This window comes from Microcaecilia unicolor, unplaced genomic scaffold, assembly GCF_901765095.1.
Source record: "Microcaecilia unicolor unplaced genomic scaffold, aMicUni1.1, whole genome shotgun sequence".
In the NCBI taxonomy this organism is placed as follows: Eukaryota; Metazoa; Chordata; class Amphibia; order Gymnophiona; family Siphonopidae; genus Microcaecilia; species Microcaecilia unicolor.
In genome coordinates, this window is record NW_021963819.1 from 455,722 (window position 1) to 482,327 (window position 26,606).

The 26,606-nt window shown below is 41.1% G+C and overlaps 1 protein-coding gene across 1 annotated transcript in view; it reads left to right on the top strand.

Annotated features, from left to right (window-relative positions):
* LOC115459662 (ubiquitin carboxyl-terminal hydrolase 10-like) overlaps nucleotides 1–26,606 on the top strand; it is a 185,700-nt gene that overhangs the window by 129,447 nt on the left and 29,647 nt on the right. Inside the window, exons 10-11 of the mRNA XM_030189467.1 lie at nucleotides 5,759–5,948; nucleotides 25,616–25,781. Coding sequence (XP_030045327.1) covers nucleotides 5,759–5,948; nucleotides 25,616–25,781 — 356 coding nt within the window. The remainder of the gene's footprint in view (nucleotides 1–5,758; nucleotides 5,949–25,615; nucleotides 25,782–26,606) is intronic.

Sequence of the window (26,606 nt, forward strand, 5' to 3'; positions counted from 1 at the left end):
ACGCAATGTATTCTTATCTGAAAATGCTGACTTCATGCATGACTTTTTCAGGAAGATTAGAGAACAGCCTGGTCCTTAGTGGAAGTGGTATCCCTATCTTGCATTTCATATCGGAGAAAGATTGTGTTAATTAACTATTGAAAGCTTCCTTTAGAAAACCAAGTGAATGTTCTCTTCACAGCTGTGGTTTCCTCCCTAGGATAATATCTTACAGTGGAAAGGACTGTTTATTGTTCTTGGCCCTAGCCAGGGATACAGTGTCCCATTCTGGTGATAAGGCTTATACTTATCTTCAGTTTAAATGCATTACACTCTTGTCTGGTTTAGCACCAAGCTACTTAACGCATATGAAATAGTGGTGTTTGTCATCAGAAGGAAAGAGCAGAAGTATTATTGCTGTTTCTGGCTAAAGCAGCATCATTCTGTCATGACTTCCAGTTTAAAATAGAGACCCTTGTGGATCCAGCAGTTTGTTAAATAAAGATGTACACAGAACCATATGGCACAGAGCTTGCCAGCTCTGGCTTACTAGCTTGTCTTTACTCTTACAGAGTCATTTTTTAGCTTGAGAGATGTAACACAGAATCTATCAAGAGATTCCCATATCACTAAATAAAACATTCTTATATTTGGCAGAAGGGGAAAGGGATGAGAAAGAATGAATTCCTCCATACGATCTTCTTCCCTGTGCAACGTTAAAGATGATTGTTGAAGCAGTGCAGGGAAACGTCCATAGGTTCTATCAGCCTTGTCTGTTTTATACATAGAAATATAGAATACTAGTAAAAAAAGGCCCGTTTCTGTTTGAAAGGAAACGGGCGCTAGCAAGGTTTTCCTCTGAGTGTGTATGTTTGAGAGAGTGACTGTGTGAGAGAGGCTTCTGTTCCTGCTGCTGTGCATTCCCCATGTTGTGCTGATTCGCTGCTCCCTGTATCGTGGCTCCGCCCCTCTCCCTTCTACTGGCCAATCTGGTGTGGGTTGTGTGACGTCACTATTATCTACTCCAACTCCAGACCACCTCCAAGGGATCCACGGTTCCAGGCAGCCTCAGAATGTTGGAGGTGAGAATTATTATATAGGATGATAGCAGAATAAAGGCCATATGGCCTATTTAGTCTCCCCATCCATATCATCCACTATCTCTTCTTCTAGTTTTGGATTACAATCAAACATAATTTGAAAGGGAAATAATACAACCCAGAACTGATAATGAACAGCTGCCTTATATAACAACAATCTGATAGATGTCAGAAATACTGAAACTCCCACCAAGGTAAATGCTAACCACTGAGAGATTCATATTGAGTTACTTCATAAATTCTGCAAAACAGGGAAGCGGTAACAATGAAGGGAGGGACACTGATCAATTAAGGACTTGCAACATCAGTAACATACATAGTAACATAGTAAATGACGGCAGAAAAAGACCTGCACAGTCCATCCAGTCTGCCCAACAAGATAAACTCATATGTGCTAGTTTTTTGTGTATACCTTACCTTGATTTGTACCTGTCTTTTTCAGGGCACAGACCGTATAAGTCCGCCCAGTACTAACCCCGCCTCCCAACCACCAGCCCCGCCTCCCACCACCGGCTCTGGCACAGACCGTATAAGTCTGCCCAGCACTAGCCCCGCCTCCCAACCGTCTCTGCCACCCATTCAAGGCTAAGCTCCTGAGGATCCCTTCCTTCTGAACAGGATTCCTTTATGTTTATCCCATGCATGTTTGAATTCCGTTACCGTTTTCCTCTCCACCACCTCCCGCGGGAGGGCATTCCAAGCATCCACCACCCTCTCCATGAAAAAATACTTCCTGACATTTTTCTTAAGTCTGCCCCCCTTCAATCTCATTTCATGTCCTCTAGTTCTACCTCCTTCCCATCTCTGGAAAAGGTTCGTTTGCGGATTAATACCTTTCAAATATTTGAACGTCTGTATCATATCACCCCTGTTTCTCCTTTCATTGATGTGGACAGAGTGATGTTACAAGTCCTTAGTTGATCTGCAGTTCTGTTGAATTTTATTATTGCCTCAGTAGAGATTATATCTATCTGCATAGTGTTTAGACAGAATATAAATGAATGAATAAATAAATCTAAGAGATAGTCATGTATATTTTTGTCGCGCTGGCTGTATACAATCAGTTTTTGACCCCTGCAAAACATGGACACACAGCCAAGTCTATTCAACCCTTCGATTTAATAAATCTGTCCTTGTTGGAACACTTGCAGCATCAGTGTTCCTCTTTTGGTTGTCCCGCTTCTCTTTTCTGCTTGATTATTTCTTTGTATTCTTCATAAAGTCTATAAAATCAGGTATAAGACTTGGAGCGCCTGACAGCTTTTTCTATTGTAACGAACCAACAATTGAAAAAGAGCCTGCACTGGTTTCAACAAGGTGAATTTTGGTCAATGAGGGAATAGTCAGATGCAGCATCCTTCTGATCTGAAGGCTCTGCCTGGCCTACAAATCTTCAGTACAGTTGGCATGTTGAAATATACGCTGAATTCAGATCAAAATCTTAAACCTTATTCTAAATTGAATAGGCAGTCAGTGCAGAACCTTAAGACACGGAGTAATATGATGATGTGCTGATATTCCAGTAAATAAACAGGCACAATCCCCAAATACAGATAATTGCAGTAATTGAATTTGGTTAACACCAGACTCTGCAATAAAGTCCTCAAATTGTCAGCACATAACTTCGGACTCAATCTACCCAGCAATCACAGGGAAAGGGGATGAAATTTGATATACTGCCTTTCTGTGGTTACAGTCAAAACAGTTTGCATATCATATACAAGTACTTATTTAGTAGGGTTAAGTGACTGGCACAGAGTCACAAGGAGCTGCAGAATAATTGTAAGATGCAAACCATTAAACATTAAATAAGATAGGACATCATTATAATCTCTATGAAAATATTACTGCAGCTTGGAAATAGCGTCATTAATTGAACAATCAGATGAGAAAAAAAATGAATCGCATCCACTTATATTTTGTAGTACACATTGAGGTGTCAAAATTCCTGACCGAGGTATAAATTAAATAACAGTGCAGATAAGGCAGAGCCTTATAGGACTCCCGTCTTCAACTGGTGAACAGAGGAAAGTGATTCATCTACGTGAACCTGCATAAATTGGTCAACAGAATAAGATATAAACCATTCAAGACTGTATCAGCAAACCCATATGAGTGCAGCTGCTGTAGCAAAATGGAATGTTTGATGATGTCAAATGTAACATTAAAAGAAATAGCAAAGACAATGATCTAGTCCTGGCCAAATGACGACGTCGGTTAAAAGAAGTCCTTCCTGAAACCATCCTGAAAGGACTCAAGCAACCCATTCTGCTGTACAGATACAACTATCGGATTCAGCACCATCCTTTCTATAACTTTGGTGACAGAGGGGAGAGATGACATAGCCGGTAATTCTTAAGAATCAATGGCCTAGTGTATTTCTGTCAAGAAGAGGTTAAACAGTTGTTGTCTTTAACGCAAGTGGCATTTTACATTCACTTGGGGATGAGCTAGCAATAGATGGAAGAGCCAGCACTGTGTCCTCCCCAGTTATCTCAAGATCAAAGGGGAGAAAACTCAGGTAGGGATTAGTGATAGTTAAGCTCTTTAAAACAGAAGCTTCAGAAGCAACATCAAAACATGTATAGCATGCTGTTTCACTGAAGGTTGGCAAGTTTTTTTTTTTTTATTCTTTATTTAACAATTTGCATGTATTTAAAACAAGCAAAAATAAACTTGTCAGGTAAATAACATCACTGTTCAACTATATAAGGAAACCAATTAATGTTCAAACAATTACAGCATGTTAATTAAAGTCCACATTTGTGAGATTCAAAAATTACAATATGGATTCCAAAAGAAAATAATTGAGGAAGCTTTCCTTTATCGGGTGCTCATAAAAGATATCTTCTCTTAATATATAGGGTTCTAAGTTAATTACTCCCTTGTCCTTTTGCAGCCAAAAACGAGGAAAGCTGTACCGGCTCATAAAACACATATTTATTAGATTGATATTTAACTAGGCATTTGCACGGGTTCTTTAGAAAAAACGTACCTCCTAACTGAATTACACCAGGCCTCATAAGTCAAAATCTCTGTCTACGTTTTTGAGTCTCCTTAGTCACATCAGGGAAGAGACTAACTTTTAAACCAAGGAAGCTCTTATCCTTATTTTGGAAGAAAAGTCTCATCAGCCAGTTTTTATCTGGCGACAAGGCTACTGTGGCAATTAAAGTAGAAGCTTGGACTAGTTCGGTATCTTAGGATTCCAGTATCAGTGAAATATCTAATTCTGACTTTTCTTGAGGCACTTGGCGTTTCAGGGGCAAATAATATATTTGTGTGAATGGTGGAACCATTTCCTCTGAAGCGCCAAGTATCTCTGTAATATACTTTCTGAGCATTTCCCTTGGTAAGACTCCAACTTTTTTAGGAAAATTTAGAAAGCGGATATTGTTATTTCTGGTTACATTCTCCAAGAATTCAGTTAGTCTCCTCAAGGAAATTAAATCTTTAATCATAGTCTCCTGGTTTAAATGAACCTCTTTCACTTGTTTTTCCAATTCTTCTTACCGATTCGATATTGTCTCTACCTTGAGTTCAGTCTGTTGAACCTTTTGGTCCATTTTAGACATTTCTTGAGATAATTGTTTAATTTGTGGACTTAAGGAGCTCCCTAAGTCCACAATCAAGGTGTATAGAGTCTCTAGGGTTGGCAAGTTTGATGTGTAAAATATCCAGTGCTGGTTTTATCCTAGGTCACAAACCTAGAACTTTTTGTTGTAGCCTAGAACCTATTTTTTTGTAATTGCTTCTCTTTCCTCATAGTATTTGGAGTGCACTGTTTGTCCTGATCTAGCCTCTCCCCACCTCCCCCCCCCCTTTTTTTTTTTTTTTTTAAGATTGCTACTAGAGGTATCTTGAAAAGTATAGCTACTTCTGGAGCTCTTTGCAAGATGCTTATACATGCCTAAGCTGCTTTCTTGCTGAATCAAAGCCTTGTTTGTAAAACCCTTTGAGGGCATGGATGGTAACGAAAATGTTGCTTTCCACAGTACTGGTACCTATGCATGCTCAGTTTTCAGCGCATGTCTGCTGCAGACTGCCAAGGTGGAGAGAAGCATTTTTCCACCAGCTGAGATATTATTTTGGTGCGGTGGAGAACACTTGGTGCCCACCCACTTCTTGCCCAGGACCACCCAAAATCTGCTGTCTGGCTACGCCCCTGAGGTGAATATTCAGAAAATATGGCTTTCTATCTTTATATGTGATTACAATCTTTATTGTACATAGTTCTATGAATCCCAGACTACAGATTATACCATCTATTGCTTTTTAAACTAATAATCAGCATCTTCTGAAGCACAAACCTAGGCACTTCCTTTTCAGAAACAACCAGCAGACAACCTTTTATAATTTTGAGATCTTTACATAGTAAACCAGAGATCATCTTTTAATTTTTCTTGTAACGATGCATTTTATGGAAAGTCAGTGCCCAGAATTTCCTTTGCTTCTCTATATCCAGTATGCACCATAAGTTGTAACAGAATGTTCTTGCAAGGGTTTATCTTGTCAAAACATTCTTCAAATAAAAGACACAAGATTCTTACTAATCCCTTGTAAACTCCTCCACAGGGATCTTCAGCTAATCCCAAGCAGACTAATACAAGTTGGAATAAATATAGTTTATCTGCTGAATTATTCATTTATTTCTTTTTCTCCTCCCTTCCTGTATGCAGAAATTTCAGTTTCTAATGGCCCCGAGATGCAGCTGGGGCACGAGGAAGAAGAACAGCAGCTGCAACAGCAGGATGGGGAAGGTAGTGAGGATGAGTGGGAGCAAGTGGGTCCTCGCAACAAATCATCCGTCACTCGGCAGGCAGACTTTGTCCAGACTCTAATTACTGATATATTTGGTGGTCACATAAGGTACAGTCTTTCTCTCTCTTAATTTTTTAACAGATTTTTCTTTCATTTCAGAAAACCCAGGTTCTTGGTAATGATGGTCTAACAGTTGAATTTTATAATGCATTGGCAGAAATTCTTGCACCCAAGCTCTTCTATATGAAAATTTATCTCAACATGGAGGAGAGAAGAGTACATTTTTAGAGTCTAAAATTGTTGTAATACCTAAACCGGGGAGAGACCCTACCTGTGTTTCAAATTATCGTCCCATCTCACTCATAAACGTAGACAATAAGATATATGCCAAAATATTAGCCAACCGCCTACAAAAAGTTCTGCCCATCCTTATTCATCGAGATCAACATGGCTTTGTATCTGATAACTGTAGGCTATTTTGGAACATACTAGCACATTCAGTTGAGGATGACTCCCCGCTGATTGCATTATCACTAGATGCTGAAAAGACATTTGACCGTATTGAATGGTCATACCTGTTTAAAATACTCACTTGGTTTGGATTTAATGAACCTTATTTGTGTATGGTTAAAGTACTTTACGCCTCTCCTCAAGCTTTCATCTATGCTAACAATATTACCTGCTCCAAATTTACCCTTCACAGAGGTACCAAACAAGGGTGTCCACTGTCTCCATTATTGTTTAATTTGGCCTTAGAACCCTTGGCAATATCCATCTGTGCAAATCATAAGATACTGGGTGTCAAGCTTAGGGATGAGTCATTTAAATTATCTATGCTGCTGATATCTTGCTGTATGTAACTATTGATTCTATCCCTTACATTCTAAATAATATCACTGCTTTTTCGAATATTTCAGGGTATAAAGTTAACTGGTCAAAATCCGCTGTTAGGCCACTGTCTAAATTTGTATTGAAGTCTGATATTACACAGTACCCATTTAGTTGGGAACCTAATGGTATTATATATATAAAGTTATAAAAAAAAAAAAAAAAAAAAAGAAAACCCATTCTCCCTCGAATTCTATATATAGTGCACAAAATTGGGCACTGATTTTTGGGCACTTATCCCAGATGTGCACCCTACTAAATTTGCTAACAAGCCAATCAGTGCCAATAATTGGGTGCTAATTGCCACCAGTTCGGATTTGGACTTACATCTTGCTGTGCACTATTCTAGAACAATGTATGCCTAAAGCACGCAACCCAGAAAGGGCCGTGGCTATGGGAGGTACATAGGCGGATCAAGGGTATTCCTAAAATTTGCTTGCAGTATTATAGAATACTGGGGATATGCGCCCAATTTGAGTGCAGGAATTACACCTGGTTTCAGCAGGCGTAATACCTGGCGCCTAAAACTGGATGCTGAAATTGACACTGAACACTAATTCTGTAAATGGCTGCCCATGTTTCAGTGCCCATTATTGAATATTTTGAGCAGCAATTTTTTTTTCGGTGTCCAATTTTGTGCGCCGTTTACTGAATTTATCCCGTTCTGTGTTTCTATACAACCATGGCATAAACTGTTAGCTTGTCTTAGAGGGCCTGGTTATCAGGCTTTCACTTCAGATAACCACCTTGCCCAGTCATGTCCATCTTTCAATTGTTTTAAGCTAATCATATTTTCACCTGATGGTGCCACCAGCACTATTCTCTCGGGGACTTGAAAGTATTTCCCTATTGATCAATTGTATGGAAGCACACAATATCTGCATACTGAAGACTTCCATGTATAGATTTTCACCCTACTGAAAGAGAGAGTGTCTTTGAACTGAGGAGTTATGCTTGGCAATTGAGTGTAAATTTTCAGCCTTGGCTAACACCCTTTGGGGTGGGGGGCAACATTCAACTAACATCAGGTAATACCTTTCCAAAATTCAGATTTCAGTCAAAAGGAATGTTCCCTTTTGTAAGACCCTTCATGTGTAACTTTTGGCGGAGAACCTGGGTGATTTTCCAGCCTGAGCTGCTTTTCTTTGTCAGCAATTTTTTTTTCCCTACTGAAATGCTTTGAGTGAGGAAGGAAGAAGAAAATTTGAGAGGACAGTGGACCTGTTACATGCTGCCAGTTAAGGGCAGAGGAGCTTATTGAACTCCTGGGTAAAAGAGCAGCATCTCTGAATTAGATTGTGCAGATCTGCTCCGTGTAAGATCTTAGCATTAATAAAGTAGCCCTTATGTTTGTTTTAATTATGGAACACGCCTTCACTGTATTACCATAACTCTTTGGTATAATACAACACAGCTTGAGCCTTGATACCCATCCTCTCACTGTACACCCTTGGTCCAGCAGCTTTTGGCAAGTAAAGAACACAGTGCCTTCTTTGGTTGTACTTTAGCTTCCTTCAGCACTGGAAAAAATTTTTTTTAAGTGGAGAGATGCCTCTCTTGTGGACAACGTAATTAAATATTCCCTATCAATTTGTTCCACACCACTCATGATTTTATAAATATTTATTATATGTCCTTTCTGTTGTCTCTTTAAGCTAAAGAGATCTACCCTTTTAAGCTTGTTTTCATAAGGGAGTCAGCTGAACTATGATTGTACTATAGATTGATAAGGGGTGTTTCTCTGTTCCCAGTTTTGTTTGCTATTCATTACCCCCAAGTATGTTCGCCTTCATTTTTTAATCCATGTATTAGTCTTCCGGTCTTCAAAAAGACCTAAGTCAGTGCACAATAATACACAAAATCAACTTGATAATTAGTATGCAGTGTTAAGTAATTGTTAACAGAGGGACATAGCGAGAATTTAAAAAATATAAAAATAAGAACATCTAACAAGTAACTACTAAATCCAGTCTCTATACTTGATTGCATAGAATTATCTAATTTATTGAAAGCCAAAGAAAATAACCAACTTCTTCAAGCCTTCCTCAAATGTAAATAGCTCTGTATCAACTCATATCATTAGGGTAGACTAACAGGTGGGATATGGCATACGAGAAATTATTTAAATATATAGGATACAAACTGATCAACAATGTAATACCAAAAAATTGTTTTCAGTTTGTGTAAAAGTTTCCAAACCCTCATGGTTCCCTATCTACACAAAATAGAACAAATTTGTTTATTAACAAATGAAACCTCTAAAACTCCCAGTGAGGATATTCAAACAAGAATATGTGTTCTAATAATAGGTTCACCCTCAACTGTAATAGAGTGAGATATTATCATTGGTTTCTATATCATAAAGGGGGAGGGAAGAATTAATGAAAAAAAACTTCACAATCTGGAGGAAATGGTTTAATTCCAAAAAATCCACCCTATACCATTGCTGACTAAGAAACCATGAAAGACTGTGCTTTTTAATAAGTTAAAAACACAACGAAAGTGATAGACAATAAACTTAAAAAAATCAACATATCTGTATATCAAAAAACTGAACAATTCAAAGCAATTCTGGCAAACAACCAGTACTTATCAATATTGACACTTCCACTTCATGAATCTTCCCATGGATCCTTTTGTCGAAAGATGTACCGGACTAGACTTTAATCAGCCACTTCAATGTTGGGTTTAAATTGTATCAAATCTACTGTTATCCACTCTTCAGTCTAAAATGAAGTTTTAAAAAAACTCTTCTTCAACAAGAGCACCTTGTTTCACCGGAGCCCGCTGCTTTTATTGTCTTTGTCTTCTGCATCAGACATTGTTCTTAGTTGTCTTGGTGTCCTAAGTTGTGCACAGTGACCCCTGAGGCAGGTGGCTGTGTCTGCCGAAACATGGCCCATGTCAGGTCGTCTTGTTTTGGTGATTTAATAAATCTGCTTTGAACTACATCTCCCTGGTGGATTTGGTCATTGTGTCATTCTCTATTCCTGCTTTGTCTTCTGTGTTTGGATTTCCATAGAGGGTGTCTTCCTGCTTCTGCTTTGGACATTCACAAGAAAGAAACCTTCATTAAGGTGTAGATGTGTCTGAATTGTTAGACTTCAACCAGAAAAGCTCTGACTTTTGCCAGTTCACAAATGGATCATTCCTTCTTATCCAGCTAGACAAGTCCAGACCTATGCATGATGTCCCACTATCAGGAGATGGAGGCCGATGTGGTGCAGCCAGGAACGTTGCGGTATTTCTCTGCTTCCAGCAGATGGTGCAAGTGGACTGCTGCATCAGTTACCCTCTTTTGTTTTTTCCCTCAAGTTTTGGGCCAGAGCCTCGATCTACAGCCCTTGACTGTATGGGTTGGATTATCATTATGGATGCCTCCCTGGTTCTGAGCCATTGCCAAATTGCAGGTTGAGGTAGAAGAGAACTGCTAGTTTCTTCTCAGTGACCTGGAGCCTCAACATAAAGGCCTTTGCTCTGTCTGTATTGGGGTTCACAGGGCCACACATCAAGTGTAGGTTCCTTTTCACTTTACTGCTCCTGGGCTGTGAAAAAGAAAAGCAGCACTGGGGGCTTATTCTGTTGGCAGGACCAGTGGGGAGCTGACCCCGGTGTCAGGTCCTCGGAAACCCAGAGACCTTTATTTTCCAGACAAAAACCACAGTCCCCCAAAATGGCAGGATCTGATGGTCCACCCAGGGTCACTTGTCCTCCTTGGTGGATTATTTAGGGGTGGGGAGTGGAGGGGATGAGTTTTCCCAGGATGGGTTCTCTTCTGAGGACTCCTCTTCAGAGTCTAGAGGGGTCTCTCCTGATGAAGACTTACATCCCCAGTAGTGCATTTGTTTGTCAAGAGGAGTTTGCCTCCCTCATAGACTAGATGTTGGTGGTTCTTGTGATTGCCTCAGCGCTGGCGAAGCCTTCCTCAAATGGTGATCCTGTCATGAGGGACCTCTGAATGCTTTTCTCCTCCACAAGTTTCTACCAAGGTTGGTGCTGGTGGGTTAGAAGGCACTGGATTTGGTTCTGAAGGGGATGACATTGATGAGCAAGCTTTACCCCCTTTCTTGGGATGACCTGGAAAGGTTATTCAAAGTCCCTAAAGTGGATGTTCTAGTGACAGCAGTCACCAAGAAGACCACCATTGTAGTGGAGGATGACATGGCCCTTAAGGAAGCCCATGATCTTAAGACTGAGTTGCTTCTTAAGCACCTCTTTGCCTGCACAGCAATTGGGGTACAGGCAAACATCTGTAGTGAGTACATGATCTGGGCAGTTCTAAGTTGGATCCATTGGTTCCCCCCCCATCACCAGCTGTGGCCCTTTTTAAATCAGACAGGAGTGGCTTTTATGGTAGCTGTCTGACCTTATTTGCATCTTTTTGTACTCACTGGCCATGGACATAGTAGTCTGTAGATGGCTGTGGCTTAGAAATAAACTCCCCTTCTGTGTCTATCTGCACTTACGAGAAGATCAGGAGAAGATTAAGTACCTAGAGGAAGCCAGTCCTCCGCCTCCTTGATAACAGAGTGTGGACCTTTAAGGCATTTGTGGAATGCCCTTTTGGGGAGAGAGGGCAAGAAGGCCTGGTAGCTAAAATGCCTTTCCCTCCATCAACTCTGCAAGAGCAGGCCAAGGGCTCCCAATGACATTCAGTAAGTTCCCTCTGCAATGGAACCGGTGGGAGGCATGCTTTGCCTTTTACATTAGGAGTGGACCCTCATTACCTCCAAACAATGGGACCTGGAGGTGGTTTGGCAGGGCTATGTGCTGAAGTCTACAGAATTTGTTTCAGATGCCTTTATGATGTCCCCTTGCAGTGCAGGGTCCAAACAACTTGTGCTGAAGGAGAATTTATGTCACCTGCTTGTTGTAAGAGCCACTGAATCAATGCCACCACAGGTGTGCAGACAGGGCCATTAGTTTTATCAACTCCAAGAATGGGGGGACTTCTCGGCCAGTTCTGGATCTAAAGGGGGTCAGTGCGTCCTTGAGGGTCCTGTATTTCAAGTGATCTTGGCAGTTCATCCCAGGGAGTGTCTAGCCTCTCTGATCTTTGGTTTGTACTTCATATTGTCATTTGGGAAGCTCACAAGCCCTTCCTGTGGCTTTGTGTCTTGGGGAGCACTTTCAGTTCAGAGTCTTTCTGTTTGGCCTGGCTGCAGCCCTTTGGATTTTTACCAAGGTAATGGTCATTGCTGCGGTGTTCCTTTGCAAAGAAGAGATTGGAGTGCATCCCTACCTTGATTGGCTGATTTAGGCTGATTGGGAGCAGGCCCAAAGGCAAGCTTACTACATCAGCCCTACTGTTCTTGAATGTTGACAGGGATTTTAACCCAACAAACACGAATGATGCAAAGTGCAAACAATTATTAAAGATTTCCCATCTAAGGAAGAAATAACCCTTTTTGTTTGGGAAAATGAATCTAGGGATTTGTGCTAAAGAAGAATTTAAAACTAGGTTTACAGGGTAGACATAATTCTGGTGCCTTGAGATTATATAATGTCACACCTTCAGCCTGAAGATGTAAATAATGCAACTGGTTTATGGACATATCTGAAATGCACTGATAAAATTCTTCAGAAATCTGTCATGCAGTTGGCAAGAGAGAAAGTTGCAAAGCACTGGGTAGCAGTCTTGTTACTGACAAAATTCCAGTGCATGCATCTCCCTATATGACTGTGTTGTCAGACAACTACTGTATAAACTGGCAATCTTGAATTGCCATAGGAATATTTGCTTGTAGCTTAACAGATGCAGTTGTGATATAAATGAAGCAGAGAAGCTTAAAAGGTGATCTTCTTTTCAAAGATCCCAAGGAGAAATAAGGCCAATTTTTTTTTTAAATGAAAGCTATAAAAAGTGCTCTGTTGGCACAGAGAAGCCCAGCAGAAGGAACCGCAAAACCTGTTTCTTGCATCTGTTGTCTGCTCTCACCACACCCATCCTATTCAGCAGACAGAGTGGGTCACAGAATAGGCCACAGAAATAAGATATTATGTGGTATTCTTGGACAGAGGTTTCCTCTTCACGATTTGAGGGTGGAGATGAGAAGCCACCAAATACAAAAATGCCAGAAGTAGGCCACAAAATGAAAACATTTGAACTAGAAAATCTGCTGCTCTGTACTCCTCCTTTTTACTCCCTTCTCAAGATTGGCTCATCTGTTGCTGCTCGACTTGGTGTTATCCTTGGGCCTAAGATATTTAATTGGTTTGTGCAGAAGTTCTGTTTGATTGTTTTTAGGTTCGGTGTAGTATGAATCTAAAATTCTGCTGATGGGGGTCACAATAAACATCGGACTGCATACACAAATGTGGATTATTAATCTTACAGTGTGTGCTTGAGGGCTTCTGGGTACATTGGTGTTTAATACTGTGTAACTTGTGTGCTACACCTGATGGTTGAATACTATACTACTACTACTTAACACTTCTAAAGCGCTACTAGGGATACGCAGTGCTGTACAGTTTAACAAAGAAGGACAGTCCCTGCTCAAAGGAGCTTACAATCTAATGGACAAAATGTGCAGTCAATCAAAATTGGGGCAGTCTAAATTTCCTGAATAGAGGTAAAATGGTTAGCTATGATGAATTGCTTTAATAAAATTTCCTGCATGAACCTGAATTTCCTTTATATGTTGGGTCCCAAAAAAACAGGCAAGCGATCTACAGAATCCAAGATGGACAACAAAACAGCAGATCAGTGGTGCAAAGAAGGATCCACCACATGAAAGCATAAATAATTAAAAGACTGACACGACCATGTTTCGCCTTTGTCAGGTGCTATAAAAACTGCCAGTAAATATTTAAGAAAACGCGTATTAATATAAATAATAAAACTCACATGACATATAAACAAACAATAAAATCATAAGTCACAAACTTGATACCAGAAAGCATGTATAAAAGGCAATATACATGCAAGTAAAAGGAGGTGAAAATAAAAACTTACCCAAGAGGTGTATTCCAAAAGTATCACCTAATGGTAAAAGCTAAAAATAAGAAGATGCCCAGTCAGTATTAAACAACAAAAACGCTCCCTCCATCTTAAAAAAAAAAATCTCTTGTTAGATATAACACTGAAGAGTGAGAAGTCTGAATAAGTATTATGAATCTGCCCCAGTAAAACTACTGCCTGCATAAAGTAGTTTAGCTGGGCAATGAACCCGTTTAACAAGCCACACTAGCACATAAATTGGTAATAAGTAGCAGAATGCCTTACTAAAATGCTGTGGCTATTAATGAATTATTTCTGTCAAATCAAGAACATGATCTTACCTTAACTCCGAAGCAGCAGCAAGTCATGGTTAATCTTCATCTGTGCAGTTAGTTGGTCTAAAAGCTGCTAACATAGGGGTCAGAGGTCACTACTGATTCCGATATCCAAACATTACTGCTAATCACACAAAAAATTGTAAAATCAAAAGGTAGATACATTATAGTGATGAAAAAGGCATAAGGGAATATTTTCAAAATAAATAAAAAAAAGCTTGAACATCTATACAATGCTTCCCTAATAATTGTAGTAATAAAAATGACATTTATTATAAGGCATCAAATTGTAGAACCAAAGGTAGATCCTGAAAGGGCATGCTTAAATTAGTAGAATCATACTAGTTTTGTAATTTTGGGGCTTTAAAAATGCTAAAAATGCTACAAAATTAATTCATTTCAAAACATGCATTCCAATGACAGCATCATACTTTGGTGATGTCACTGGATGCTACAATATCGGGAGAGCATAAAAATCGGTAAAAGTGAGCTTTAAAATGCACAAAACAGTCAAAAATAGTAAAAACTCAGCTTAAATTAACTTAAAACTTATATATTTGAATAAGAACATAAATATACTAAATGCACTTTCTTAAATAGCAAAACAAATGCTTAGGACACAAATGTAAAAATTGTCAAAATTACAGGGTTAGATATTGTCTAATGCATGTACAGTAATAAATAATTATTTAAAGAAATACTGATAAGTTCATTTCCATGTTCAGAATAAGGGGATTGACTGTCTGAAACGTAAAGATCAATCTTTGTTCAGTCCTTACTAAAAGTTCATCAGCGTCACACCCTATCTAGGATACCTGTAGGGTGGCTAGGGCAGGGGCGTAGCTACGGGTGGGCCTTGCCGGCCACTGCTGCTTTTCCTGTTGAGCAGCAGGGCCGGCGCTACAAAAAGAAGAAGCTCTAACGGCGCTAAGGACGAGAAATGTTTAAAAAAAAAAAAAAAAAGCGCGGCACCGGCAGGCACTGTCTCGGCAGCCTTGAGGCATTGGCTGCTGGCTCGCAGGCTCCTCCCGTCTGCGGGAGGAGCCTGCGAGCCAGTAGCCAATGCCTCAGCAGCCAATGCCTCAAGGCTGCCGAGACAGTGCCTGCCGGTGCCGCGCTTTTTTTTTTTTTTAAACATTTCTCGTCCTTAGCGCCGTTAGCGCTTCTTTTTTGTAGCGCCGGCCCTGCTGCTCAACAGGAAAAGCAGCAGTGGCCGGCAATGGGGGCTGGCGCTGGCATGCAGGGCGGGCCTCGTCGAAGAAAAGAGGGAAAACATGGAAGGATGGGGAGAAAAAGAGGGAAAACAGATGGAAGGATGGGGAGAAAGAGGGAAAACAGATGGAAGGATGGCAGAGAATGAGGGAAAACATGGAAGGATGGGGAGAATGAGGGAAAACTTGGAAGGATGGGGAGAAAAGAGGGAAAACTTGGAAGGATGGGGAGAAAAGAGGGAAAACAGATGGAAGGATGGCAGAGAGTGAGGGAAAACATGGAAGGATGGGGAGAAAGAGGGAAAACATGGAAGGATGGGGAGAAAAGATAGAAAACAGATGGAAGGATGGGGAGAGAAAGAGGGAAAACGGATGGATGGGGAGAGAGACTCTGGATGGAAGGATGGGGAGAGAAAGGGGAGAGACTGGAAGGATGCAGAGAAAGGTGAGAGACTGGAAGGATGTGGAGAGAGAAGGGACACTGAACAGAAAAGGGTAGAGTGATACAGAGACACTGGTTAGAAAGAGGGAGAGAGACATTAGATGGAAGGATCAGGAGAGAGGATAGATGGATGGAAGGATGGGGAGAGAAAGAGGGAAGACGCTGGATGGAAGGGTAGGGAGAAAGAGGTGACACTGGACGGAAGGATGCAGAAAGAAAGAGGGGAGACTACTGGAAGGATGGGGAGAGAGAGGGGAGACTGGAAGGATGGGGAGAGAAAGAAGAGAGCTGCTGGATGGAAAAGGAGAGTAGTGAAAGACTGGAGAATAAGAGGAAGGGGCATGGGGAGAACAAGGGTGAGAAAAAGATGAAAAGCCATAAGTAGATGAAGGAAATTAAAGAATGAATAGTAAGAATGAATTAAATCAGGACAGAGAGAGAGAGGCAGAAAAATATTGAAGAAAGCAAAGAAAAAGGAGAGAAAAATGAGAAATGGCCTGGAAACCCTGGCAGAAGAGTTAAGCGAAAACAAAGGAAAGCAGAATCTAGAGACTGGGAGCAACACAATGAGAAAAAGTAAATGGCCATACAAGAAAGGTAAAGAAAATAATTTATTTTTAATTTAGGATAAAGTAATATGGTACCTGTGTTAATGAAGTTTCAGAGACCAATACTTCCTTCCTTAGGTCAGGCGAGGATACCGTAACAGCATTATATTGACCTGAGGCAGGAGGTTTTGGCCTCTGAAAGCTCATTGAAAAGGATGTTAGGCTATTAAATAAATTTTCTGAAATCTGATGCACTGAAAAGCAGCACTTTACCCTGTGTGACAAATGCATCTGATTAGCGTGACTAAATTTTGCTGGGGGAGGGGGGTAGAGAGAAAATTTTGTGCCCACCCACTTTGGGTTCAGGCCCATCCAAAATTGGCAGTCTGGCTACGCCACTGGGCTAGGGAAAAAAAACCTGTATTCTTTAAACCTGTGTCCAGCCTGGATAGTGTGTTCTACCAGTGTTTTCTTCTTTAATTTGTCTTTTAATGGCAGTCGTATGCTGCTTAATCCTCTGGTTTAATCTCCCCTTTGCCTTGCCGATGTAAATTAGATGGCAGGGGCATATCGCAGCATATATTACACCAGCAGTTTTGCAATTAGAGAAATGTCTAAGTTGAAATTCTTCAGCTGTTACTGGATGAGTTGAATGAATATTTTGGTTTCCAAATTGACAGTACATACTGAGCAGGATCCATAATTGAAATGTCCAAAGGGAAGTTTCTTAAAATTATCGGATGGAAGTGCAGATGGAACTAGCATATCTCTCAAATTCCTTTCCCTTTTGTAAGTGATCTTTAAACCTTTATCAGCAAAATAATCTATATTTTGGATGATGTGCCAATGCTTATTTTTTTACTGTAAGCACTCCAGGAACATTTAAAAACCTACTGTACCTAACTGTACAGCACTACAGAAGCCCTCAGGTCTATAGGTGTGTCTTATCTATAGGTACAGTTGGTATTTTGTAGGTTTTTGAACGCTCCCAATTTCCACCACAAGTGTACTAGTTAGAGTAGGATATGGACCTGGGTCCCTTTCTCTAAAATCCATTGCAGACTAGTCGCTTACCCCTGGAACCATAGTATCTAAAGCTGTCACAGAGCCTGTTACATTTTTTTTTGGGGGGGGGGGGGGTGCAGGAGGGAGTCAGTGACCAATGGGGGATTAAAAGGGGGGGTCACGCTTTAATCCCTCCAGTGGTCAGCTGGTTGGTCAGGGAACCTTAATACACTGGGTCAGAATATGGTAGATTCTCTCATGTTACTCTTTTACAAGGTACACTGACAGCCGTTCTTACTCCTTAACTAAATGCTAGAAAGGAAATCTGGTTGAAACACTGGCTTCTTTTTTCAGTTAGGTCTTGTTTAGTTGGAGTTTGTGTGCTTCTTCTAAAGTATGTGGCCAATTTCCCAACATTTAGAAAGCTGCTGCTTTGTGCTTGGAGTCCTGTGATAGAAAGAAAAGCATTGGCTTTAGATTCTGTGTGCGATAAAGGCTTTGAAGCCTATTTCCAGTACATATACCAATTACAGCTAATTTAGTTGGAAATTTGCCTTGTTATTCTAAATTATGCATTTGATTAGTGTTTATTTTTACAGCTAATTGTTATTTTGCAAACATTTGCTTAGGGACTCTTGAAATAATGTTTTGTTTTGTGGACTAATTGGTGCCTTTTTGATAAGAATTCAAAATTTCTTTTTCCTCCTGCTGCTCAGACTGTAGAACAAGTATGTTGCGCTTTACTCTCAATGACTTTTCAAATGTTAAAACTAGCCAATTTTATGAGGGCAGAAAAAGTATGGATTTAAATCTCACGAGAAAATAGCGTTTTCCTGTCTCTTGATTTTTTCCAAAGAGGGCTGTGCTGAGTTGATGTAAAGATACACCTATCCTTCTGTGACTCCCTTTAGTTTCTGGGAGATTCTCTGCCAGTGTAAGGATAGAAGAAGCCTAGAGGCTGACCAAAATCAGTGGTTTTGGTTCCAGCTGAAAATGTGACACCCCCCCCCACCCCCCGACAGAAAACCCATTCCTCTTCCTGGGCTGATCACCAGCTCTGTCCTCCCCAGGCCTGTCATTTAAAATCTCTGGTAGTCTAGTGGGCCTCTTCAGGTCAAGAGCATCCTGAGTTGCCCCTGCTGCCTGCGTTGTGAAAATGGTGGCCATGACTTCCCGTGGCAGCCATTTTGAAATTGTGAATGGCAGCCATTCCCAATTCCAAAATAGTGACCACAAACTCTTGTGGCAGTCTCATAAGGCTGCCACTGGAAGTTGCAGCTGCCATTTTCACAAAGTAGCCAGCAGGAGCAGAAGCAACTCGTGATGCTTCTGCCCAGAAGAGGCCACTAGACCACTAGGACTTTTAAAAGGTAGGGTGGTAGTTCTTGTGGGCAGCCTGGGAGAAGGAACAGGTTTTTCTGTTGGGGGGGGGGGGGGGGGGAGGATGGGCTTGCAGCGGCTGGGGGGGGGGGGGGCAGGGCTACAGTTTCGGTTTCCACCGAAAATGAACAGGCATTTTCGGCTGAAACTCAAACCTGGAGTTTGGGTCAATTTCAGTACCTAAAATGAAATTGATTGGCCTCTAAAGAAGCCCCTACAGAACAGCTTCATTAAAACAGTATTTTGGAGGGGGAGGAGTCAAGATGATGCCGAAAGTAGAGACAGGTTGCTCAGCTGTGCTCCTTGCTTGTGAGTTTTGTAGGGTCAGCAATGGTTAAACACAAGGGAAACGTCCGAACCTACCCGTCTGAGTCTAGAGGGGTCCCAGCTGGTTCAGCAGAAGATCTCAAGTTTTGCAGTTCCCGCTGCCAGCTTTGAAACTCGGGCGGGCTTGCCCTAGGAAGGAGGTTCCTAAAGTGACCCTGAGTCTCAAATATCGCGAGATTCCTCCCTGACTCGGAGCTGGAAACAAATCATTACTGCAGGAAAAGCCTTTGGATGCTGACGGGGCTGTGACATTCCCAGTTGACATGGAGGGTGAGGCAGTTTGCTTAGACCCTCAGTCCTTTACTGGAGTTAGCAGCAGCAGCAGCGCGTGGAGAAGGAGGAGACCAGAGAAGATAACATTGGAGGAGATTTGGGACACCACTGGAAGATTCCTTGCTTTATGGATTTCAACAATTTCAATAAGGGAAACACTCTCTGTATTCCCAGGTAACTTGGCATGATGAACGTTTGGTCCAGTATGAGAGAAAGGTTCTGGATTTTGAAAAGGATTTTAAAAATTTGAAAAGAAGATCATAGATCATATGGTATTTCACCAGAAGCTGGAAAACTTGGAGAACTATGAGAATTTGGAGTTTCAGCTTTCCTAAATCTCCACTTTTTACACCCAATGATAATCTTAAAAAGAATATTATTGAGATTGTGCAAGTGCCTAAGGAGGCTCTAATAACCCGTGTGTACTATTATGTGGACTAGCGTGGAAATCCCCAGACTGAAGCAAGAAAAGAGGCACCATCGGATAACTTTGACCTACCTGGATTTTTGGAGGGGTCTAGTCCTTTGGTAACCAAAGCTACATTGATTGCTTCGTTAGTCTTGGAGCCAGATAGAAACTGGTTCCTTAGACTATTTTTGTTATAAACATATTGAATTTCTGGATCATAAGGTGCAAATATTTCCTGACTTCCGCAGGGCCACTCAGCTTAGGCCTTTTTGGCTTTTAATTCTGAACCGTTGGCCTTGGGAAAGACATTTTCCTTCAGTTTCCATGTAAATGTTTTATTAAATTAGATTCTGAGAATTGTTTTTCTTCACCCAGGGCATCTTAAGAATTTTCTAATTGCAAGGATACCCCTATTATTAACTCAGTGTAATTGTAGCTTTAAATGGTAGCTGATATTAGTATAAGTTTCCTATTTCTTCTAGGTACTATTTATTTATTTTTTATTTTATTTATTAGGATTTATTTACCGCCTTTTTAAAGGAATTCACTCAAGGCAGTGAACAGTAAGAATAGATCAAACATGAACAATAGACAATTACAGCAGTAAAAATATTCAAAAACAATACAAAATATGGCATGGTATACTATGGTATACTATTTACAATGTCAACACAATATGTAATAGAACATTATAAGTGATAGCGAAGGGTAAAGCAAGGATGTAACATATAGAAGAGTAAGGAAGTAGGAATAGTTAGAAAGTAAGGTGATTGATTCAAAGAAAGTTGCACATGAGGTCAGAGAAATGGTTAAATGTTATCTCAACTAGGGTAGGAGTGGACAAAGTTTAAAGAAGTCTCCTGCTAGCTAGTGTTTTTCTGAGACTCTTTCCTCTTTCTTTTCATTTTCTTTTCTTAATTTTTGTGATACTTTGGAAAGATTTTTTTGTAATATTTATATTTGTAATGAGAAGTTTTTTTTTTTTAAGTTGTCATGTGTTGTCTTGATCGTATAAGTATAGAATGCATAAATATAAAATAGCCCCCCCCCCCCCCAACATTTTCCCCTCTCCCAGATCATTTTTTAAAAATAATTGATTAAGGTTAAGGGGATATTTTTTACGTGTTGAAAATAGCTCAAAATATTGTGTGGGGTATACACATATAAAAAGTGCACTGCAAGATTGCACCTACTTTTATGTGATTTGATTTTTGATTTCTTAACATGTTCCATTCTTTCAGAGCATCGTAGTGTATTACAATAATATTTTTGTACAGTCAGGCCCACGACAGACTAGCATCAGATGCCTTCTCCTACATTGGGGGACAGGCCTTCTGTATGCGTATCCTCCCTTACCTCTAGTGGGGAAGACTTTGCTGAAACTCCAGCTTCCAGGAAAGATTCCACGAAGCGGTGTTACTCTTTCAAATGGAGGAGGTTGGCCGTCTGGTGTGACAGCAAGGCCCTAGATCCTCTTTCTTGTCCTACACAGACCCTGCTTGAATACCTTCTACACTTGTCAGAGTCTTGTCTCAAGACCAACTCCATAAGGGTTCACCTTAGTGCGATTAGTGCTTATCATCTCCATGTAGAGGGTAAGCCTATCTTTGGACAGTCTTTAGTTGTTCGCTTCATGAGAGGTTTGCTTTTGTCAAAGCCCCCTGTCAAACCTACGCCAGTGTCATGGGATCTCAATGTCGTTCTCACCCAGCTGAAGAAAGCTCCTTTTTAGCTACTGAATTCTTGCCACCTGAAGTACTTGACCTGGAAGGTCATTTTCTTGGTAGCAGTTACTTCAGCTCGTAGAGTCAGTGAGCTTCAGGCCTTGGTAGTGCATGCACCCTATATCAAGTTCCCTCACAACACAGTAGTCCTCCGCACGCACCCTAAGTTCCTGCCAAAGGTGGTGTCAGAGTTCCATCTGATCCAGTCAATTGTCTTGCCAGCTTTCTTTCCCTGTCCTCATACCCGCTCTGGCGAAAGCAGTTTGCACACCTTTGACTGCAAGAGAGCATTGGCCTTTTATGTGTAGCAGACGAAGCCCTTTAGACAGTCTGCCCAGTTGTTTGTTTCTTTTGATCCCAACAGGAGGGGAGTCGCCATCGGAAAACGCACAATCTCCAATTGGCTAGCAGATTGCATTTCCTTCACTTATGCCCAAGCTGGGCTGTCTTTAGAGGGCCATGTCACGGCTCATAATGTTAGAGCCATGGCTGTGTCAGTGGCTCACTTAAAGTCAACCTCCATTGAAGAGATTTGCAAGGCTGCAAGGTGGTCATCAGTCTACACATTCACATCTCACTACTGCCTTCAGCAGGATACCCGACGCGACAGTCGGCTTGGGCAGTTGGTGCTGCAGAATCTGTTTGGGGTTTAGAATCCAACTCCACCCCCCTAAACCCATTTTTGTTTTGCTCCAGGTTGCACTCTCAGTTAGTTGTTTATGGTTTCAGGTTAATCTCTGTTATGTCCTCGCCGTTGGGAGGCCCAGTTGACCAATGTCCATTGTTTTGAGTGAGTCTGATTGCTAGGGATACCCTACATGTGAGAACAAGCAACCTGCTTGTCCTCAGAGAAAGCGAAGATACATACCTGTAGCAGGTATTCTCCAAGGACAGCAGGCTGATCTCACAAACCCGCCCACCTCCCCTTTACAGTTGATATTGTTTCTTTTTATGCTTTTGATTTAACTGAGGAACCCGTTCACACGACGGGCGGGAAATCGGTCCGCACATGCGTGCTGCACGCACGCCAGAAGACTCTAGCAAGAGATTTTTAATATTTTGCTTGCAAAATGCCGATTCCAGGGCCGACGCGGACGTCGACCCACATGTGAGAACAATCAGCCTGCTGTCCTCGGAGAATACCTGCTACAGGTATGAATCTTCGCCTTATCCAAATATGTTTTATCATGTAACAATGTGGAGTGGCCTAGTGGTTAGAGCACCGGTCTTGCAATCCAGAGGTGGCCGGTTCAAATCCCACTGCTGCTCCTTGTGATCTTGGGCAAGTCACTTAACCCTCCATTGCCTCAGGTACAAACTTAGATTGTGAGCCCTCCTGGGACAGAGGAATATCCAGTGTACCTGAATGTAACTCACCTTGAGCTACTACTGAAAAAGGTGTAAGCAAAATCTAAATAATAAATATATGGAATGTTGCTACTATTGAAGATCCTACATGGAATGTTGCCACTTTTTGAGATTCTGGAATGTTGCTATTTCAGATTCTAGATGGAATGTTGCTAGTGGAGGAGTGGCCTAGTGGTTAGAGCACCAGTCTTACAATCCAGAGGTGGTCGGTTCAAATCCCACTGCTGCTCCTTGTGATCTTGGGCAAGTCACTTAACCCTCCATTGCCTCAGGTACAAACTTAGATTGTCAGCCCTCCTGGGACAGAGGAATATCCAGAGCACCTGAATGTAACTCACCTTGAGCTACTACTGAAAAAGGTGTGAGCAAAATCTAAATAAATAAATATATGGAATGTTGCTACTATTGAAGATCCTACATGGAATGTTGCCACTTTTTGAGATTCTGGAATGTTGCTATTATTTCAGATTCTAGATGGAATGTTGCTAGTGGAGGAGTGGCCTAGTGGTTAGAGCACCAGTCTTACAATCCAGAGGTGGTCGGTTCAAATCCCACTGCTGCTCCTTGTGATCTTGGGCAAGTCACTTAACCCTCCATTGCCTCAGGTACAAACTTAGATTGTCAGCCTTCCTGGGACAGAGAAATACCCAGTGTACCTGAATGTAATTCACCTTGAGCTACTACTGAAAAGGTGTGAGCAAAATCTAAATAAATAAATAAACAAGTCGCGAGAGCATATATGAAAGTGTTATCTTCACTATTACATTTTAAAACTATGCAGGTTGTAGCTTGCTCTGATTTGTATGCCTGTATTTGAGAGGAATAGGTTCTGTACAGGATCCTAAATTGACATTCTCTCATATCCACACTTGTGAGCTATTTTGGGGATCCTTGCTACTAACTTTTTTTTTTTTTTTTAAACTTTTATTGAAAATAAGCGCCATTACAGCAACAATAATTTCACAAACGACATCAGAACAGCAAATATCGTTAGCATGTTGCTACACAGCTAATGGACAAAAACACCCACAACAACCCCCCCCCCCCCAACACCCTCCCCCCACTATGAAAGTTCAAGAGTGGGATCCGGACAAGCAGACCAGGACACATACGGGTCCCATATCTTCTGGTATGGTATTAGATGACCAGTTCGCTTTGCTGTCAACTTAGACATTAGATGAATACGATCCAGTCTAAGGACCACTACTTCCAAACCCGATAGTGTACTCCGCCTCCACGCCGCTTAACATTACGTTTATCTTTTTCTCATCGGTTTGGCAGCTCCTCATAATCTGAACTGGGGCTTACGGCATGTGGAACCCAATGTAGAAGAGAGAGTGACATATATCTTGCAGGAAGCCTTAACAAAAAATCCATCAAGTTTACTACTAAGTCTAGATTGTAGACTGATTTTATTATCTAAGGAGTTTAGATAATTTATTAACTTCTGGTATAAATAATTATTCCCCCACCACCACTGTTTGGTATTTGTTGCTATATTTTGGAAAAACCCATAAAGCTACCATATTCTGTAAGCAGATGTTCTACTAATGTGATCCCCGTTGACCTATCAGAGAAACACCTTATTCTCTGTGCCCGATTAGAAAGCTGCATTGCCTTAGAGGCAGTTGATCAGTATTGTTAGGATTTAGACCCCAGTATCTTGCAAGCAGACAATTGGACATATTTCTTGCAATGAGAGGGCATAGAATGAAGTTAAGAGATTATAGGTTCAGGAGTCATTTGAGGAAATACTTTTTCACAGAAAGAGTGGTGGATGCATGGAATAGCCTCCGGGTGGAGGTCGTGGCGACAAGGACGGTCTGAGTTTAAGAAAGCGTGGGACAAGCATGTGGGATCTCTTTGGGGCAGAGGGAACTGGTGGTTGCTCAGCGTGGGCAGACTGGATGGGCCATTTGGCCCTAATCTGCCGTCATGTTTCTCTGTTTCTGTATATTGACCATTTTGTTCTATATCTGCCATCATTTACGGTGTTACTGTGCAACATCTTTTGCGTTTGTTTTATTCTATTATTGCTCAAACATGAGAGTTTTTCATCTTTGACATACCATGGACATAGAATTCTTGAGAATGCTGTTTGGATTTAAAGAAAACCTGTGTCTTGCAAGTGTGGTACCTGTTCACTACCTATGTGTGTAATCTGTGAGGAATGGAACATATGGTGAGGTTTAATTTGGGGAACTTGCCCACAGTTTGGGTTGCATTCATATTTGCTAGAATTATATCACAAACACACAGGCAGTGAATTGGTTTCTCTTTAGTGCCTGTGATTTTGTCAGAGAAACCATAGCCAATATGTTCCTGCAGCAGAATTAGACTTTTTATTCAGGGTCATCCATGTGATAATATATATTTGAAATATTGCACTGTATATAGTAAATTGATTGGCTGCATTTGGTTTTGCTGCTCTGACAGTTGGGGAAATAGGGCACACCAAAATAATATTAGACACGGTTTGAACTTAGAGGGCTCACATAATGACAACATTCATGGCCTTGCTCTGACCACTCACATTGAGAATTTTTATGCCAGCTTTAGTAATGTCATCTCTGATGTCAGAGGGCTTGGGATCTTGTGGGAGATAGGAATGGACACTGTGTGTGTTTAAAGCCACTATGTTAGGAAAAGTAAATATTTGTATGTAGCTTCACAAAATATTTACCATATTTTTACATGCAGTTGGTAGTCATAGCAGATCATCGAATGTAACCAACCAACCAACCCCCCATCCTTAAAAAAAATGTCTAATTGTTGATTGTGGTTTTTTTTTATTTGGTTAATTTTGCAAGTTAAAATGTATTATACAGTGTTTGTTTTAAAAGCATTAACTTTAGTACTACAGTGTAACATTGACACCAGAGTGACTGCCCAAACCATTCTTAACACTGTTTCCATTGACTTTAGGTCTGTGGTTTACCAGCACAGCTCTAAGGAGTCTGCCACTTTGCAGCCATTTTTCACTCTCCAGCTGGATATTCAGTCGGACAAGATCCGCACAGTTCAGGAAGCCTTGGAAAGCCTGGTGGCTAGAGAGTCTGTTCAGGGTTACACCACGAAAACCAAACAAGAGGTGAGCTAGTTTCCATGTATCAACTGTACAGTTCTCTAATGTTGACTTGTATAGGGTGTGGTTCTGTGTAGCCCTGAATTTAGCTTTCTCCAGCTGACTGAACAGTGATCCATGCCAATACTGTATTAAGGTGTGCTGTCACTTCACGGTGTGGTATGACCCTCATGGCAAGCTTCAGGTATCATCTTCATTATGCTTTCCAATATTGATTTAGAGAATGCAGTGCTCTTGTACCCGAGATAGATGGTTCTTCCCTCCCCCCCCCCCCCCCCCCCACCTCCACTTCCTCACTACTGCTATAATGTCTCACTCTTTCTTAGCTTCCACTTTGACTTTTGTGTATTATTACAAGACACAGGTATCTGTAAAATAATTTTTGGTACCCACTTTCTGGACCAGCGCTAACATGGAATTTTCAGAGCTGTCATTTGCTTGTGGCATGCTAGCAGCAGCAGCAGTGTCAGGACAAGTGCGATATCTACAAGGAGACAAGATTTCAAAAGTACACAAGTAGTTTGCCGTGATCTATTTAAATCTCTTGGAGAAAAATGTTTTACTTTATTCAGTTGACTATTAAATCTAGCAAACTTGACTGAAGACTTACTGAAAGTGATAGCCGCCAATATGCCAGAGATTTAACATGGCTAAAACCGAGCTTCTCGTCTTTTCCCCAAAACCTACCTCTCCTCTCCCCCCTTTCTCTATTTCGGTGGATGACACTCTCATTCTCCCTGTCTCATCAGCTCGTAACCTTGGGGTCATCTTTGACTCCTTTCTCTCCTTCTCTGCTCACATTCAGCAGATTGCCAAAACCTGTCGTTTCTT